Source organism: Toxotes jaculatrix, chromosome 4 (genome assembly GCF_017976425.1).
Source record: "Toxotes jaculatrix isolate fToxJac2 chromosome 4, fToxJac2.pri, whole genome shotgun sequence".
In the NCBI taxonomy this organism is placed as follows: Eukaryota; Metazoa; Chordata; class Actinopteri; family Toxotidae; genus Toxotes; species Toxotes jaculatrix.
In genome coordinates this window covers 24,837,725-24,856,898 of record NC_054397.1, presented here as the reverse complement: position 1 = coordinate 24,856,898, position 19,174 = coordinate 24,837,725, and the positions used below count along the sequence as shown (strand labels likewise).

General features: G+C 41.0%; 2 protein-coding genes across 4 annotated transcripts in view; one reads left to right on the top strand and one right to left on the bottom strand.

Moving 5' to 3' along the window:
• si:dkey-237i9.1 (SEC14-like protein 1) overlaps positions 1 to 1,733 on the bottom strand; it is a 30,933-nt gene extending 29,200 nt beyond the window's left edge. For both annotated transcript variants that reach the window (XM_041035579.1, XM_041035580.1), the window contains exon 1: positions 1,387 to 1,733. The gene's annotated coding sequence lies outside the window, so the exon portion shown is untranslated. The remainder of the gene's footprint in view (positions 1 to 1,386) is intronic.
• A 3,561-nt stretch (positions 1,734 to 5,294) lies between these two features.
• Positions 5,295 to 16,662, top strand: rasal3 (RAS protein activator like 3). 2 transcript variants are annotated; one of them, XM_041035710.1, is made up of 19 exons: positions 5,295 to 6,194; positions 8,636 to 8,778; positions 8,939 to 9,017; positions 10,170 to 10,237; positions 10,348 to 10,433; positions 10,547 to 10,676; positions 10,811 to 10,909; positions 10,997 to 11,671; positions 11,811 to 11,955; positions 12,057 to 12,201; positions 12,315 to 12,551; positions 12,695 to 12,896; positions 13,530 to 13,621; positions 13,728 to 13,841; positions 14,689 to 14,875; positions 15,070 to 15,180; positions 15,278 to 15,468; positions 15,655 to 15,739; positions 16,295 to 16,662. In XM_041035710.1, the coding sequence occupies exons 1-19, from the start codon at positions 5,570 to 5,572 to the stop codon at positions 16,403 to 16,405; spliced, it is 3,525 nt and encodes a 1,174-aa protein (XP_040891644.1). In that variant the 5' UTR covers positions 5,295 to 5,569; the 3' UTR covers positions 16,406 to 16,662. The 2 variants fall into 2 exon arrangements, with proteins under 2 accessions (XP_040891644.1, XP_040891645.1); XM_041035711.1 differs by lacking the exons at positions 5,295 to 6,194; positions 8,636 to 8,778; positions 8,939 to 9,017 and adding an exon at positions 9,108 to 9,629.
• The last annotated feature ends 2,512 nt before the right edge of the window (positions 16,663 to 19,174 follow it).

Here is a 19,174-nt window from a genome sequence, read left to right as displayed (position 1 = left end):
CAACAGGAGACTTGGCATGTAATTCAGTAAAGGTGTGTTTTGGCCGACTTGAAGCTTGTGTGCGCCTTGTGTGTTGGCAAGCAGCCCCAAGCTAGGAACTAAAACTCATGAAAATCATGTATAGAGATGGAGTGCAGAAGGGAACTCTCCAGAGCCTTGACTGAGGATCTCTGTGATGAGTGGATGCAGCATTTCCTGCTCATTTATCAAACAGAGACCACTGCAATGGTTTTTCACTGTAAACTATTGGGGATATAACTAAGCTAAGTCCAACTACTGTCTCTGCAGAAGCTCAGGTCTCAGCTATATACGTCACTTCACCTAACAATGAAAAACACTGGAGCATTTCACAAGAAGCTAGGAAACAGGATGAGACTGAGGGAAACCATATCAACAATAAAATGAATGTAGTCACTTGAAAATTACCAGCAGCAGTAAAAGGCATTAGTTTTCATAAACCAAACAAACTGTGATGCAAAACTGTTTACTCCTGGTCATTTCGCAGAAGTGCCATGTGTGGCTTGAACTTCACGTTCTGTTAGTTCAGCATGTGGATACACGTTTCTAACTCCTGCTACGCTGTGATGGGAACATAGCTGCGAGGAGGGGTGTAAGCTGAAGTCCCAGCGCTACTTTCAGAGGGATCAGGACAGGCAGACTAATAATAACCGGGCTAGGGCAGACAGAGCACAAACAGGTCGCCACAGTATGGCTCTCTACACAACACGATTGCTATTGCCATGTATAATTACCGTCATGCTTCAGGATCGGTCAGCAACTTCAAAGACACGTCAAAACAAAACATTAACATGTTTTATTAAGAGACTTCAGATGACACACTTACAAACTCAGAATAGCAACATTTATATTTAATCGTTTGGCAGCTGCTATTTAAGACTCAAGTCTAATCGTCTTCTCAAATGTCTGTGTATAACGGGTGTTATTTGTGTGCACTTTCACATGTTTTCGTTTTGGATCACTTAGCTAACACCTCGTATTTTGCTTTGGTTTATTTTATTTTATGTTATTAATTAATTAATTTATTTCTTATTTGTTTTAGTCTTGTGAATCGCTTTGATTTCTCTGTAACAGGATGTCGGCTTTAACGTCAACGTTTGACAGTTTAAACGGAGCCACACCTGGACAAAGAAGATGTTTTGAATCACCAAATGTTACGTTCCGAGTTAAAAATAAAATGTAAACTAAGACTCAATCGCAGGTTTTGTTATTTCAACACAATCGCCTCGATGGTGTGTAAAATATGCCACGCCAACTTGTTAGCGTTAGCTTACACCACAGAGGTGGCTAACTGAGACCAGCTTGGATGATAGCGCTAACTTTACAAATCGCTGTTAACTTGACATAAACCTTATAACTGGTACTTACCGGTGACTCAGAGAACTAAAGAAATCTGGTCTCGATGGGTCTGGTTAGTAGCTGTTTCTTCTGAAGAGGCTATCCGGGCGAACTCTTGCCATTCCCCTCCTCGGCTCTTTACTTTGCCGGGTCCGTGTATTGAGCTGAAGCCAGCAGCTAACAATAGTTAGCTTTATTGTGCTAGCTGGCCATGTAGCCGAAGTAAGCAGCCAACAAGCTAACCGTCGGACAAGTCTCACAGACCGGCACTCATGGGCATAGTAAGAGCGACGAACTGAATATCGTAGACAGTCCCCAGCGTAATCGCGGATACACAGATGAAGTGTGGACAGAGGAGGACTGTATCCCTCTCTCAGTCATCTCCTCCTCTCTCGGTCATGCCTGTGATGCCGTCGCTCCTCCCCCTAAGCCCAGTTTTTTTCCACCTCTCAGAGAAACGCAGTGCTGCGTTCATAAAAACCCACCGCCTGACCACATCTGTTCAAGGGAAGGACAAACACCGGAGCACAGTCATCTGTGAGCAATGCGGATAATTACGCCACAACAAAATTTAGTGCTGAAGTCGTGGCATCGTTGTTTTATTTCAAAGAACTGGCCATGAATTACACCGCAGTCATAAGTGACACAATGCACAGCTTTTATGCAACCAGCTCAGCAATGGTTATCAGATTAGTACCGTATGTGCCCAGTGCAGTGTTGTGTGTGTGTGTGTGTGTGTGTTATGCGTTAGGTAACAGATTCATGTGTAGCCAACATTTTTCTATTGTCAACGAGGATAAAATATATTAAGAATGACATTTAACCAAAAGGATCTATACACTATCAGGCTGTGGCTTAATAGTAGGTTGGGGATGACTTGAAGTTGACCAGCTTACTTAAAGGATACTGCAGTAGTATAGTATGGTCCTTCTATAAAGTTGGGAGACTCATAAGATAAGATAAGATAAGATAAGATAAGATAAGATAGACTTTATTCATCCCACAACGGGGAAATTCAATTGTTACAGCAGCATATAGAAAAAGGTAGAAACGGCAGTAAAAGAAAATATAAAAAATAACAATATACAATCCAAAACACAATGGAGAAAAACAAAGGCAAAAGTACTCAGATTATAAATATTATATACTATATACAAAAGGTGCTTGAGTCTTTATAGTGAAAGTGACTGGTGATACATGTATGTAAACATAAAAACAGAATTATGGCAGTGCTGAGCAGTAGTAATATGTAACGTTGTTTCATTATGTGTTGGCATTGTACAAAGAGTCATATTTTGGAAAGACTGGCCCAAATTGAAGCATCAGAGACCAAAATATACAGAATTTGAGATGGGAGTGTGGGGATAGCTCCCCTGATGACACCATGAGGGTTAATTCCTCACACATGTGAAAAGCTCCTACAGAGCCACAGAGCATATTATTATGACTGGTATACTGTGTGGAAATTGATGTACAACAAAACAATACAAAACACTGAACCCACTGAAGTGCTTCACTCGTTAGTGATCAATTATACAATGTACTTACCATTACAAGTACATAATTTATGTTTCACTGAAACATTTGTTGAAAAATTACCTTCATTTCAAGCTCATGTGTTTCATACACGAGTTTCTTTCCTCAGTTAAGCACAAATATGTCTGGACTGTGGCCTGTGAGCTTCTGTTTAGAGTTAAATACACTCACATCCTAATTATGTAAGAGGTTTAGCAGCCATGGTGGTGGATGATTGCATTAAGGCGATTGTGTTTCAAAGGGCAGGCTAGTTGAGTTACACCAAGGTCTGCCCCTACACCAAATGTTAAAGAACAAGTAATTATACTAAAAAAGACTAAAAAAAATATTGTATGGCCTCATAATGTTTGGCTGCAGAATTTGTTTGGGGGGAATGTGGTCCATTGTGAATCCATTACAACAAAGTAATACACCATTCATTGCTTTAGCATGAAAACAGGATGTAGCAGTGAACACCGCAGCTTTGGTTCCTATTCAGTCAAGGTCGTTGCAAAAGGTCGTCACGTTGTGTGTCGTTCAGTGGTTCAGCATGGGGGAACAGCACGTTCAGTGAGACAGAGACAGACAAAAACACAACAAAGCCATCATTAAGCAAGGTGTACAGTGGGCTCGGCAGACTGAAGGTAAATACTGTTACTGTGATGTCCTAGATTCAAGTCTGGCAGGGGTGAAACCATTGCTGATACTTTGTCAGTCTCATTAGCTGTGCAGAGTTTGACCAAGAGCACATGTTCTTACTGAAATATACGACAGTAGCACCTGAGGCTAATGGTGAAACACCACATTGGATCAACCACTGATGACAGAAAATACTGTATGTTACTACAGAAACAGAAAAGATCTGCTTTATGACTTGAGAACATTTTCAATAGATGTGCAGTGTCCTCTACTGGGCACTGACCGTAGCTGCAACAAGTAGCTTTCTCGGAGGCAAAGAGAGGAGGTAAAATAACCACCAGCTCATTTAATTTCATTTAAACACATTACAATGATGGTGTTTTATTACAAACTTTTTTCTGTAAGTTGAAGTTTAAGCAATAATATAGCTTCTCCAGAGTGTACAGGACGGACATGGTAACATCTTATCTATAGCCAGAGCAATCAGATACACAAGATTAAACCCAGCTGCAGTTTTTATTTGCTGATGTTTTTCTCTGTATTCATATTCTACAGTAGTCACAAAGATAAAGTTAATAAATATAACAGGTGACATTTTGTGGTAAAGTCTTAAGAGATCAACCCATTTATATTTTAGCGGCAGAGTGCATAATGCCAAGAGGATAAAACTTAAAGACTTTGGTGATACCCAGGCTTTTCTTCTGGCGCCACCAGCTGGTCAAAGTTTTAATTTGTTCAGATAAATATATCAAACTGTAACAAATGCAATGGCCCAAAATATTGTACAGACATTCATGGTTCACTGACAATGTCCTCTCATATAGATGTAAAATGCAGAGTGCTGCAGTGGATTCAGCAACCCACTGTCCACTTATATTTTGCTATCAGACAACAACTGACATTAGCGGTGACATCTCACCCCACTGGAGCACAGAAATATCTTGCAGGTGTGTACGAGAAGAGAGCAGCATGAGTGCAGGAAGTGGTTTTCAGAGTCAGACAAACCGATCTGGGCAGGAAATGAAGCCTCGCTTTGACAGGAAACTGATGTTAACAGTCAACAGTCCATACTCCCACAGGTATCTGATAACAGATGGATACTGTCAACTCTGCTTTTTTTTGATCCTGGTCTTAATGGTCATAGTCAAACGGAGTCTACGCCTTTCTGTGCAAAAGTTCATTTTATTATTATATTATCATTTTATTCTTATTTTTCTTAAAGAAAATAGATTTGATTATTTATATCATTCTAGTTCCCGCAAGTATACTTCTAAACATAGGAACATAAATCTCAGTTACTGCATTTGAATGATTTATTTACAAGATTCTTTCAGTTATTAAGTATCTTGGTAAATAAGAGAAGACAGAGAGTAACTATCAGACTGTCCTTCAAACTCCATCATTTAAATGAACTCAGAATGTTAAACCATATTTCTCGTACTCATACTGAAACCAGCTAAGCAACTCAATAACTGACAGACGGACACGTTTCCTTTGAGGTGAAGGTGGAGCTACCTACAGAAGGCATACATCTAATTGCACTTTGAGTTGAGTTAGTGCCCACAAAAAGGCAGATTTCTTCAGAAATCCTGGGTCATATGTCAAGTTTAAGGGGACATTAGAGAGAGTTTCATTTGGAAGAAAACCTAAGGCATAAAAGCAGAACAGGAAGTGAAGAAGCAGGGAAGTTTTAAATGAAAACATAAAGAGCAAAACAAAATAGCGAGATTTCTGTAAATAGGTGAACTTCTCTGTGTCATTTCAGGAGGAAGCAAAACGCCCATGAATAAGAGGAGTTGGGCACGGCAGCAAAGCAACCACAGACAGAGCACAGTCTCATGTTGTTGCCGGATGACGTTTTGCAAGACAGGAAACTAGAGAAGCAGAGAGTCAGAGCAAGTGCAGGCGCGGACAACTTTGTCATCTTGAAGACAAACAAGATTGTCTAAGATAGTCATAAGGGAAACACAAGAGGTCTCCTGTGAAGGTATTTGAATTTTGTTTGATGCCACCTTGAAAGAGGAGACAAAACTTGAGTCACACAGCCTACAAATCTGAAATGGGCACTGAGGAGAAAGATTCTGAGCCTGCAGCTCAACAAGTACTAAAGGAACAGCAATCACCAGAGAAGGAAAAGGAATCTTCCGTTGAGCCTCCTCCAGGGCAAATATCTGAGCCCACTGACCCGCTTAATACCTACAAGTGGCATACCGGCTCCAAGGGAACACTCAATGAGGTAAAAGATGAAGAAGAAGGGGCAGCTTGTTCAACATCTACGATCGATAGGATCCACAAGGCCTCCACCAACAAATGGAACAAGATGCAGAACTGGCGTAAGGCCCTGAGCGAGGAAACAGGAGATAAAAATTCATCCAGTGGGAAAGGTGGAGAGGGAGCCAAGCCAGATAAAGGCACCAGTGGAACCAGGAAAAACCCCTTCAGAAGGGCCCTGTCCGAGCCTCCGGGGTCACTGTTTGCAGCTCGGTCCCCTTCCTCCAGTGCAGCCAGCTCAGCAAATGCATCTTCATCTTCGACCGCTGCAGAGGCCTCAGGGGTCTCCTCCACAGACCCTTCACAGAAAGGAGGTGGAGGGGCACTCCTAAAAAAGTACCTGAGGACTGTTTCCCAGAAGCTCAAGAGGCCCAAGCTGCAGAGTCGGAGCAGTACACCGACATTACTACCAGGTAATGCCACGTAATCTGAAAGTACTTATATGTACTCTCAAACTATTTTAACTTTATTAGTCTTCCACATTCATGCTTGGGATTAGCACAGTAATTGTCCTTTATAATGTGGGATGATGTAAAAATGTCATTTAAACAAGTGGTTTAGTATTTGGAATGATGAATTTTGATATAATGAACACATCAAACTATGATAAAATGTGAGAAGCACTAAGCAACATTTTGTTTCCATGCATCAAAATGGTTACCCCATGAGGTTTGAGCGTGATTTCCTTTTACTGTATGCAGTATCAGTGACACACATGACTATGTGGGGTGCGTGTGACTTCGCAATGACACATGATAAAGGGTAATGTATTACTGTTAAAAGTATTTCAGCATCTAGGGTCCTTGGACAAACTCAATCATGAAAGCAAATGTCAAGTATGGTGAGTTTTATTTCATTTGGGTCGTCGCTGTAAGTTGGAGTGACGGTGTGATCACACCTGACAACAAATCTGAGTATGATGACCATATAAAGGAATCTGTGTCAGTGATAACCTGAAGAAGGTACTTACCAGTATTCTCAACTAAAGGTTTATAGACTTCAAGATATGATTAATCCCCCCCCCCCACCCCCCCAACACCCTGATCTGTACCATCAAAATAACTAGAAAAGTAAAGCCAAAATAAATGTTTTTATTGAGTTATTAAAAATGTATTTTGATTCAATCTGGCATAAATTATTATTTTGTAAACTAACTGAATATCACTCTATTAGGGAGTTTTTTTAGTGGTATGTATGAACATCAAATTGGATGTCAAAATTTCAAATTGGTCAAAAAGAGTTTTGTGTGGATGTATGAAAACAAGAATGGAGGCATTAGGTGAGGCTGAAATATCAGACCTACCCTTTTCAAATGATTGTAAATGAACAGATGACATTACTGGACCTGACATTTTTAGACACAGAAACTAAGTGTCTGATTAATGCAGACAATCTGGTCATTGTTTCTCCTGCTAAAAAGACTTTAGCAGGACCCAGGCCTTCTTTTATTAGTGCTGTCAGACCCTCACAGTGAACAAACATCAAAACATCACTTCCCAAAAAATGTAAAAGCTGCAGTAAACAAAGATCAACAAACCAACTGCCATGCTTACCTAGATTTACAAACCACTCCCACAGGAAACTTCTGCTCTGCTAAAAAGGAACTCAAAGCTAAAACAATATGGGTTAGAACAACTATGAATTTGTTCTTGAACCAAATGCACCGCACTGTTTTAGCACTAAGGTGTGTGGCTCCTCGTAACAAAATGGTCACTTAAAAGAGAAGTGCAGAAATCCAACTGAAACCCCACACACACACTTCTCAGGTGTACAAAGAAAAACAAAACATCCATTCAATATTATTTGCTTTTAAGCATCCATAAAAGAGAGCTCAGTAAATACCTGTTGCCTACCAATACAACAGCAGAAAATAAAAAGGAGTTATTTCAGCCAGCTGGTACTAAGACTGGCTGACCTTTTATCTGCTGACATCAGAAACCCCAGCCAACTTCTGAACAGCTTCAGAGAATTACACCTGACCAAAGTTCACACACACCAAAAAAACCTTGAAACACATTTCGGTGTCAGCTGACAGTATACTATGGTAGACTGACGACAGAAAGAGAAAAACAATGTCAACATGCAGACTGAATCACAATCATCTCACTGTCGAAGAGGGAAAGGCAGATATGGCTGCCCAGAGAAGATCCTGGATTTTATAAATTAATGAACAAGGAGAAAATCTCATTCACTGCATAGAATATCGCTTCTGACCACCATCTCTGTATCTTTTCTTTTAGAATAATGGCTGTTTTATTGTTGAAATATTTTATTACCTGTTAATCCTATGCTCTCCAATAGAAACACTTCATTGATCATAGTATTTATTTAATTTCTTTGTAAATCTATACATTGCTGTGCTTTAGTAAAATACATAAAATATCATGGCAATAAAGTCTATTAAAAAGGAAAAAATTTAAATCTGAAACACCATCCAAAATTATGTTGAAAGACACGTATATCAAGGCAAAACTACTGAGAAACCACAGGAAGTGTGTGGCTCATCGTAGTGTGTCATGAAAAGAGCGTGATAGCATCAGAAGCCCAAGCAGCTCCACAAATGGGAGTAGCCAAGTGCTGTGGGAGATAAGTGCCATCATGCCATAATTGCAAAAAAAAAAACAAACAAACAAACATGGGCCAGCACGTGACTGCAATTATACTCCAATACGGCAATATTCATATATTATAAAGGATATTTGGTTCCCCAAATAAGAGAAGTTGTTTTCTTATTATTTGTCTTGCAGATTGTATTTAGTATGAAATGATGAATTTACAGCAGAGTCATATGTCTGCAAGCTGTGCAGTGATGAATATCAATGTATGTGTGGGTACGTGTCCGCTTATGTGGCAGATGTGGGGGAGGTTGAAGTTACACCAGCTGCACACACTGAACTGCCACGACAACACTGGGTCCCGCCTCAGGAGGTCCCCTTATGGGACATTAGCAACTGCATCCTCGAAGATGGACAGATTCTCATATCCCCAGATGAAGAGGTACTAACACACACGTACACACCACTTGCCAACTCCCCATGATACAATAAAAGTCTATTATACCTGCAGACAGAATGCAAAGATTAAAACCAACTCATTTCCCCTGGAAAGTGCACAAGAGTATTTTGAATGACAAAATGTCCGTGTGTGTTTTTCTCAGCCAACAATGTGGACCCGAAACCGTGTCAGCAGCTGCCTCTCCAACCTCAGCATGCAGAACCTTGCAGATATCGACACAGGTTAACACATCACACACACACACACACACACACACACACACACACACACACACACACACACACACACACACACACACACACAGTATGTATATATATGTACAAATCAAGAAAAGTAAAGAACAAATTTATGTGTTCTAAAATGCAGTGAACATTAAGCAAAACCATCAGGAACTGGACAAGAATGACAGGAGTAACAGCTACTGACATCACATCCACACTAACTATAATTCTGCAGACAGTCACAGAGGAAATAGCTGAATGTTTATGCGTGCAAGTCACTGACAAATTGCTTCCTCTATGTTTTTCGGGGAAGATAACATCGCGCCTGGGTGTTCTACCAGTCCAGCAATAGCTTGTAGAGAGAGAGAGGGCACAGTCGGTATCTGCTTCCATTCAGCTCTGCCATTTTGCTCAGAGACTGCGCTGTGGATGTGACTTATGCTGTACTGATTCTGGCTGGTTGCCTGGTTGGCTGGGTGTCACCGTCAACATATGTTAATGAAGAAAGGAGAGCAATGTTAACGGGGCAAAGATTGAAGTAACAAGACTGTGGCACACCTGCAGACTAAATGATGGGATTTAGACGCTGGCTTGTTTGTGGTGGGGCTTTGGGTAAGCAAAAAAGAGAGAAAATCTATCTGACAGTGGTCTGTGCTGTAAACTTGTACATTCGATCTTTGACTTTAAAGACGTCTTTACTTTGTAACTGAATGGCTAAAAATAGTAAAACTGAAGACCCAAGTCAGGGGAAATCACAAGAGAATGTGATTTTTCTATTTTTATTGTCTGAAAAGTTTTAAGTAACTAATATGAATTTCTGCGAGCAAAGTATGTACAATTAGTAAACTTCAGCTCCAGCTGAAAACCACATCCTGTATGGGCTAATCTGATTGTATTTGCTAATAGAGAGTGCAATCTTTCTTTAGTTGAGACACATGAGTTCTGCCTGTGGAGTCAGCGCAGTTTGGATTTTTACACAGAAAAAAATAATAGAAAGACACAAAATGTTGACCACATACCCTACATGGAAAGAAACTGTGTCTTAGGCTAATGTGTGTTACAAATCGGAAAAGATTGACATAAAAGTGACTTTTCCAGTTTATTGTCAATATCAAAGTGTTTGTTTCATCCTTCCAATCCTTTCACACTTAGAATGTAGCCCTGACCATGTGGGCCTGTCAGGTGGCTCTCGACCAAAGAGCCAAGATGGTGGTGTAAGGGTAAGTAATTTATACACAAGAGATAAAAAATCTTTCTGCTACCCCCACGTTTCCTGTTGATGTAATACATAATTGCCCTCAAACACAACACTTGCCTTCTTCACCCCTAGGCACTGATCAAGCGACGTCTGGATAAAGAGGCCAAGAGGAACAGCAACACCCAACTAAACCGAATGGGCCAAAACAAAGGGAGCAGGTACAGTAAAACACAATTCATTACGTTACCATCGACAAATCATGGTATTCTACATTTTACTTTTTTTTCGTTTCCATTGTGACTGACTTTTTCCACTTTTTTCCATTTTTAAGGCACTATGGTTCCCGGGAGTCTCTGTCAATTCCAGTCAGGGCAGTGGAGAGTCTAGATCTGAGTGCAGACACTAGCACTGTCATCAGGCCTGTCCACAGCTCCATTCTGGGGGAGAAATACTGCTTTGAGGTAGATTTTGACTTGTGCTTTGTCCTTCAGGTTCCCAAGGGAGCATCATATGGTTCCCTCAATTGTGTCAAACAAAAGAAACTTCCCATCCGAGTAAGGCTAACAGCGTCTTTTTGGTTTCAATGGACCTACAGGTGATAAACTCTGAGAACACTCACTGCTTTGGCTGCTCCTCAGCTGCCGAACGTGACCGCTGGATTGAGGACCTGAGGCGGGCTGCCCAGCCCAATAAGGTAAGTCTTATTAGCCATTTGTTCTGAAGATGTGTCATGCAAAATCAAAATGTTACTAAAAAGATCTAACCGCATCAATGTTCACAGGATAATATTGAGCGGACAGAGAACTCCCTGAGTCTGTGGGTAAATGAAGCTAAGGATCTGGCACCCAAAAAGCGTTATTACTGTGAGGTACACCTGGACGGGACCCTGTTCGCCCGCACTAGCAGCAGAGCTGTCGGCAAGCCGTCTGACCGCTCCAGCATGGCAGGGGACAGCTCCACTGGGTCTTCAGGAGTCCTGGGGGCCAGTGGAGGTGTGGCTGGAGGGTGTCAACTATTCTGGGGTGAATTCTTTGAGCTAGACAACCTGCCCTGCATTTCCCAAATCACCTTGCACCTCTTCCGTGAAGAGGATCCCAAGAAAAAGCGCCACTCTCGAGACGACTCCAGCCTGTACCCACTGGGTAGTGTGGCCATACCTTTGGCTGATATCCGAGGGAGGACCTATCAGGAAAAGTGGTATCCAATAACTCCATACAAGGCCTCAAGCGCAGCGGGGAAGAAAGAGCTGCTGGGGCCACAGGCATCACTACGCATCAAGGCCCGTTTCCAGAATCTGCAAGTGTTGCCAATGGAGAAATACAAAGAGTTTGCTGAGTATGTGACGGTTGATTATGTGGAAATGTGCAGAAGTCTGGAGCCACTCCTGAATGTCAAGGAGAAGGAAGAGCTGGCAGGGGCTCTGGTCCATGTACTGCAGAGTATCGGAAAAGCCAAGGTGAATGAGCTGACTGCATTGTAATTTTGAAATCCCACAATGGGAAAACACCATTCAAACAAAATCTGAAAAAATACAACAAAAAGAACTAAGAATAAGAATAAGAATATGTGTTCCTAACTCAATGTGTATGCTTCAGGAGTTCCTCATTGATTTGGGTAGTGCAGAGGTGGAGCGTCTTGGAGAGAAGGAGGCACTGATCTTCAGAGAGAACACACTGGCCACTAAAGCCATAGATGAATATATGAAGCTCGTGGGCCAGAAGTACCTCATTGACACACTAGGTGAGATAGCTCAGTAGTATTAAAAAAAAAAAGCCTCTGATAATTGGTATTGGTTGGGGCTTTGCTTTTGCCAAACTCTGTGCTTTTCTTTTTCACTGCAGGAGACTTTATCACCCGTCTGTATGCCTCTGTGGAGAACTGTGAAGTTGATCCTCGTAAATGCCCTGCCTCTGAACTGTCAAACAGCCAGAAGCACTTGAGGGAAACCTGTGAGGAGGTAGTGAGGAAGATTATTGAGATCCATGGGTGAGAGAAGAGAGCTCATCATAGAAAAAGACTTAAATAGTAAATGTTGAGGCTACCAGTGGTGTCTGAGCAGAATTCACAGAGCTGATTCTTGACATGTTTCTTGCCCTCAGACCCTTTCCTGAAGAGTTAAACAAGATCTTCTCCAGCTGGGTGGAGCTGTGCGAAGACCAGGGCAAACCAGAGATTGGCCAGCGTCTCATCTCTGCGTCCCTCTTCCTTCGCTTCTTATGTCCTGCTATCCTCAGTCCTTCTCTTTTTGGTCTGGCACAGTCTTATCCAGAGCCAAACACCCTGCGTACCCTCACCTTAACTGCCAAAGTCATCCAGAATTTGGCCAACTTCACCCTGTGAGCTCCTACTTAACTGCATAGACAAAGTCAAATTCAAATTTGTACCAGAGCAAAATACCTTTTGACGTAATGAGAATGATGACATCTTTTTAGTTTACCTGAAGTGGCTGAAGTAAATTAAATCTTTTGTTCTGATTCAGGTTTGGTGAGAAGGAAGAGTACATGCTCTTCATGAATGAATTCCTGGAGCAGCACTGGGATGGAATGAGGAGTTTTCTACAAACAGTGTCAAGTCTAGACTCAGAAATCCCAATGACTTCCTTTGATGGTTATGTGGATCTGCCTCTACGTTTAGCTGTGCTTCACGGCCTGCTGGTGGATATCATCCATCAAAGGGACCAGGTAGGAGAGAAAACCAATGGGTCCAGTTTGGTAGTTAGCTGTAAATGTTTGTGCAACTCTCATAGTATTAATAATTTGTGAGCACTTTAAGCTTGTGCATGATCGAACATCAGACTGTTCAGTATAGTGCATAGTTTCCAATGTCCGTGGGATAATTTGGAATAGGCATGAAATACAGCAACCTCAATCAACCTTGGCTCAGCTGCTGTGCCTCCGAACCCTTTTGGTCTGGTTATGCTAGAAAAGAACGAGTTTGTATGACACGCTGTCCAAGCACATCCAAATGGCCACACGTGAAGGTGGAGTGAGCGGCGATACACACTAATCATTTACATATGGGGATGACACCTTTTCAGACATTCTCCAGATATTATTAGGATAAAGATCTAGTTTGAAATTAGACATTTTCATTTCAACCAGCCAGACTAGCTCCAGTTTCACTGATTGGTTGATTCTGATTGGTTTCTGATTGATGTTTGCATGTACAGCTAATTGCTCAAAAATAATAATTGCTAATAAATAATAACTACAGCTAATAATTACATTTTTCTAATCCATACAAGGTGTTAAGATACTGATGACATGTGTAATGACTCTAAACAGGGCCTAACATTCAGCTTGGTTCTTTCTCAGGACACAATTGACAAGCTGCACCCTCTGCCTTCGATTCTCAACCAGATAACAGAGTCACTCAGTCCTGAAGCACCTCGCATCACAGTTAGCAGGTATGTTGAAGGCCTATGTCCTACTTGACCTGTTAGCAATACGTGATGTATTACGAACTTGAACATGGTGTTGTTACATGTTACTTACGCAGGCTCTTTCTTGCAGCCAAAAGGGACAAGTCAAGCCAGTGTATGTTCCTCCTAAAGACTTGCACAACTACAGCCCTCTCCAGTCATCCCTCCAGCAGCTTCCTGTGGACTCCAAAGGCCTGCGAGAAGGGTATGATAGTTGTACATGTGTTACTGGGCACAGTGTTGCTTTTTGGATGGAGAAGGAGATTTCTGACTGCCCCCTAAGATTTTGGACCAGTGATCCATCCATTTATCCATTTAATTTCTGACAGTCATGGAGTATGTCTTGTAGTTTGACATTCTTAGATGCTAGACCTCTAGTTATGTCCTCCAGATCCTTTTGGAAAATCCAGAGGTACTGCAAACCCAGATGGGACATCTAATCCCTCTAGCAAGCTCTGGGTCTGCCTAGGGGTCTCCTCTCAGTTGGATCTGGTAGATCGTGTACCATTATGGTTGAGTCCTTACTACTGAATCTGGTCTGGGCACTGTGCTGCATAACTTTCCTATGTCTCTCTAACTGTTATTATGTAAATAAAGGCAAAAAATCTCAAAAATAACTTAAAAAGGAGCTGTCAGGGATTCATCCTGTACCATGTAAACTTAACTTGATTACTTTCTGGCTGAACTCTTTCTACATGTGCCCCCCATCTTAATGTAAATGTGTGGGGACATCCCATTCACCACCTTCCAAAAAAATGCATCTCCCAAGCTGAACTGGTCCTCAAGGGTGAGACTGTTTTTAATACAAACTCTTAAACAACTAAACATTATTGAATGCCTCGACAGTAAAGAGATAAGACAGCCACTGAGGAAGACAAATGTTTGACATGATCACTGCTTTTGTGCATGTCATATAGCTCCTCTGATTAAATGAGTCAGCTCATGTAACGCCAAATGACCATACTGATTCACAGCCCATGACAAGTTTTCAAATGCCATCATTTCATGTATGGCATTTCAATAATTATTACATTTTTTCATTCACTGAACAGGGAAGGCAGGACTCGGAGGGGTGTGAAAGAGAGGAAGCCAGTCACCAGAACTCAGAGTGCTCCACACAGACGTCCTGGTCAAGCAAAACAAGCCTTGAAGAGACAGACAAGTTCTGAAGCTCTGCCAACACCCAACGATGAACAAGAGATGGAAACCAAAGAGCCACTTATCTCATCACCAAATACTGTGAGTACAAAGAGGAACTGTGAGCACTGCTTGGCTATTTTGGCTGCTGCTCTCAGCAGATCATGTGCTCATTACACTACAAATACAAATACTTCATCTTTTTCTAGCAGGCTATATTGAAATATTGCATGGTGTAAAATCCTAAACATAGCTTTGTCTGGTGAATTAGAGGGAATCATTTCTTCTTGTTTCAGACTGCCAGTATCAAACGTCCACCTGCACCAGTTCCCTGGATCAAAGTCACTCCCAACAGAGAGCAAAGTGAGATGAAGCCTGAGAATGAGGAGCTCAACTTACTTGATAGGGTATGTCAAACCGATGTCCCACTAAAATGACCTAATTCTGGCTGTGTAGTGTGAGATTTCATTGTCACATTTCATAAATTGTCCTTTTACACACCAGCATGCTCAGGAACTGTCAGAGCTTCGTCTGGGAATAGAGCAGGTGACGGAGCGTGAGCTGGACATGGCAAAGCGCCTGGAGGACTTCATCATCCAAAGCCAGGACCAGAATGCAATTCTGCAGGCTGAGGTGAACGAGCTCCGAAATCTGCTAGCTGTGCGAGAGGAGCAGCTTGCCAGCGCCACCTTCAGGTAACACTGTGGAGTTTAACAGTGATGTACATGCTCCACTTGCCAGCAAATGTATTCACTATTCAAGCAAAATATAATTCATGTTGAGATCAATCTGTTATTACTAATTACATCATACATTATTTTATGCTTAAATATCATGAGTAACTTAAGTGTTCTGTTCTTGTCTATCTGTGTGTGTCACAGGCTGGGTGTAATTGAGGAAGAAAGGGAGGAAGATGAGAGGAAGCTAAGTGTTGCCATTGCAGCAGCTGAGCGAATGAACGTACTGGTAAGAAAAACTGATCATCAAGCAGGGATGAAGTGAAATGTTACCTCTAAAGCTTTGTTATAGGAGTAGTTTACATCACAATTAACTTTTTTTCTAGTCAACTTCATGTCAGTCAAAATTGAACTTCGTAAAACCATAAAACACTGAGCCTATTTGTGTAATTCATTACTATACACAGCCTAACTTGTAACTGTTAAGTCTGATGGGGTCATTTTTACACCTTAATTTTAAATTTCAAAGACAGTTATGCACAAACAGATGTGCCTCTGCTTTATTATTTGGGACAATTTGGTAGGCAATGAGACAGATAGAAAACATTATTGTTATAATTTGAGACAGTTGTTTTATGCTCTTTTAAATGTTTCACTTGGCCCGTGGTTGATAAGGTAATGGAGTACATTTAAATTTGGATTTCACTATCAGTTCACATTGTTTTAAACAGTTCACATTCAATGCAGCTTTTCCATAACACCGAGGCATTTACTGTGTCCAAGTTCAGCATGTAGAAATGAGATGAATAAAACATGTTGATGGTTGTTTTCTGTGTGCTCACAGGAGGAGCAGTTTGCAAACCTGATGAGGGACCTTCAGCAGCTCAGTGAGGCCTACAACAGTGCCCAAAACAACATACAGCATCCTGAAAAGCCACACATTAACAGCAGTTGAACCAGCTTTAGTTTCAGTTTCGCATATTTACATATACACACTTCATGCAGAAATCACTGCCTTAGGTCGCAGTGTTGGTTTCCTGGTTAGATGTAAGTAGATTATACAAGCATATTCTAAATGGACAGTAGTGGGCAAACTCCGACTGTGAATATGAAACCTACAGAATCTGTCTGCATTTTTAGCTTTTACTGTATCTCAGCTACAAATGCATTTGACTTTGACCTTTCTCATAAATAAAAGAAATACAACCTGAAGTGCTTCTCTCAGTGCATTCAACAGTGCTTTGAGGTACTTGCAGATTATTTTAATTTAGAGTTGTCATTATAATTTATACTTCTACTCCACAACATTTCAGAGGGAAATGTTACATTTTATACTCCATTACATTTTTAGGTAACTACAATTACTTTGCAAACTATGACTTCTCATGAACATATATGATCAGCTTATAAAATATGATATTAAATGTGTATATATATATGTGTATATGATATTAAACTGTCTAAAAGTCTAGCATCAGTCTCAGCTGTTATGAGTTATGAAAATGAGTTATTCCTCCTACTTACAATTAGAGAAATTAGAATGCTGCTTACACATGAATGTATCAGCAATATAAATCCTATAATACTGTCAAGGCTGGATCACTGCTCATTACACTAACTAAGACTGAGTGTGTGTGAGGAAGGAGAGAGAGCAGGGGTGTCATGCAAACCAAAATTCTGGAGGGGAACACAAATGTCCTTCCCCAGAAAAGAAAGAAATATTATAATAGTTGCATTTCTTCAGTTGGACATGTGTATATTCAAAGGCTTTGCAGAGTTTGTTCTAAAAACTCCACTAAATCAGTTTTTGTGCCTCAGCAATATCCCATTTTATATTAGGTTAAATACTCACTTCTACACTTTTCCTAAACACAGCAAAACCTTGTCTGCTTCACCCAAAAAAAAAAAAAAAAAAAAAAAAAAAAAAAAAAAATATATATATATATATATATATATATATATTAAAGGGAGTAATTTCACATATAAAAACTATATCCACAATGCAAATTAATTTAGAGAACTTAAATAATAAAACCAGAGATGACCTCACATAGCAGTGTCCGCTCCGTTGTAAATGAAAGCTCCGACTGAGCAGCAGTAACCTCTTTCCAAACTACTCAGCTTCCTTGAAAGCTCCATCATCACCAGTAGCCTAAGTACATATAACCTGTAACCACACCTACACACACTGATATAACTGCAGGGGGACCTTGATTGCAATGACCATCACATCAGCTGTTCTTCCTTGCAACTGCCTGGTCTGTGGTCTGTTCTTGATGAATTTAAAAGAAGAGAAGCGTCTTTCATTGCTGCATAATATGACTGGGAGCGTGATGATGAGCTAGCAGAGCTTGCTGATCTCAAGAAGATTATTCTCAACCACGAACTGGTAAAAAGGCATCACCTTACTAGGTGGCGTTCGTCTTTTCTCTGGAGCCTGTGTATCAAGAGATTGTACTCCGTTTGAGCTTGTTTTGAATTAACATCCCCACAATAGTATGAGTTCAGATGTTGATGGTCATGGATCTTCTCTAGTAACGTATGTCTTTCTGCACCCCAGAGGTATTTTGAGAGAATACCAGTCACTGTGGGAGTTCTGCTCAAGGCCACCAGATGGAGACAGAACTGAATTTTTTTCTCAAAGCCATTGCAGTTCCTGATGTGCCATGGTCAGATGCATCACTGGTCTGAATCTGGTCCAGTGTCCAGTGTGGTCCACAGAATCCATGGTAATGAGAAGGACTCTACAGTTGCCAAGTCATACTGCCCATCTTGTGAGCCTTCAGTGTGCTGGGTCCCTTGGGGTCATTCTCCATCAGCTCCTTTTGCACGTCAGTGAACAAGCCATCAAGGAGTAGAGTTACTCAGTGACACCAAAGAAGTTGCATGAGGCTATGCTCTTACAACACATATTAGTCACAACTAGGTTCAATCGATGTGCATAGCAATGCACAAAGTGAGCCACTGCTCTGTTTTATGGTGGCTTGCACACCCCTGATGAAAACCACATCAAGGCCACATTTTTCCATTGTCACCATGGGATTACTGACATGACCAGCCCCAGTAGTGTCTTTGGCATGCACTAAATCAATTAGGCACTCCTGTATCTTAGCTGCTTTGTCAACAAATCAAATTCTAATCTCTAAACTTCCTTCTAAAGAAAACTTCCTGTAATAGTTTGAAGCGAGTTCAAAAACCAAAAGCTGCATCTGTAACCACTGGTACTATGAGCAGGGCTTGGGTTTAGTGAGGTAATTTCAGGTTTAACGCTCTTGTAGCCACATTTGTGAGTGAACCAGTTCATAACCAGCTTTGTGATAAAGATTATCCAGTACCAGTGGTACCAGTACCAGTATCCAGTGTTATGCTCAGTGAAGTCAGAAAACTAAAAGATATCATGAATATGTTGAACTTTATTTGTGGTACAGGCCCCAGGTGTGACTGAAGCTCCTATACTTCCATAGTGGGCCCTGTCCTTATGTAGCTGTCTCCTGCCAGATGCTCACTTGGAATAATTAAATCAGCATCTTCTGCTGAAAGGTAGAAAATGTTTAATTACACACTATGTAGAATATAATGTTTGCATCATGTATCAAACTATGTCACAAAAAGAACAGTCCTGACTCTCCTCTCCGACATGATTACCTACTATCTCACTGCTTTAACTGTGATTAACATTTGTGGAGGAATGTGGGGAGTTCTCAATGGCCTTCTCTGAATCATG

Excerpts from the sequence above, each read along its gene's own strand:
- rasal3 (XM_041035710.1), top strand. The coding sequence starts at position 5,570 with ATGGGCACTGAGGAGAAAGATTCTGAGCCTGCAGCTCAACAAGTACTA. Across the intron at positions 10,677-10,810 it reads GGGAGAAATACTGCTTTGAG|GTGATAAACTCTGAGAACAC; the intron begins GTAGATTTTGAC and ends ATGGACCTACAG. Across the intron at positions 13,622-13,727 it reads CCTCGCATCACAGTTAGCAG|CCAAAAGGGACAAGTCAAGC; the intron begins GTATGTTGAAGG and ends TCTTTCTTGCAG.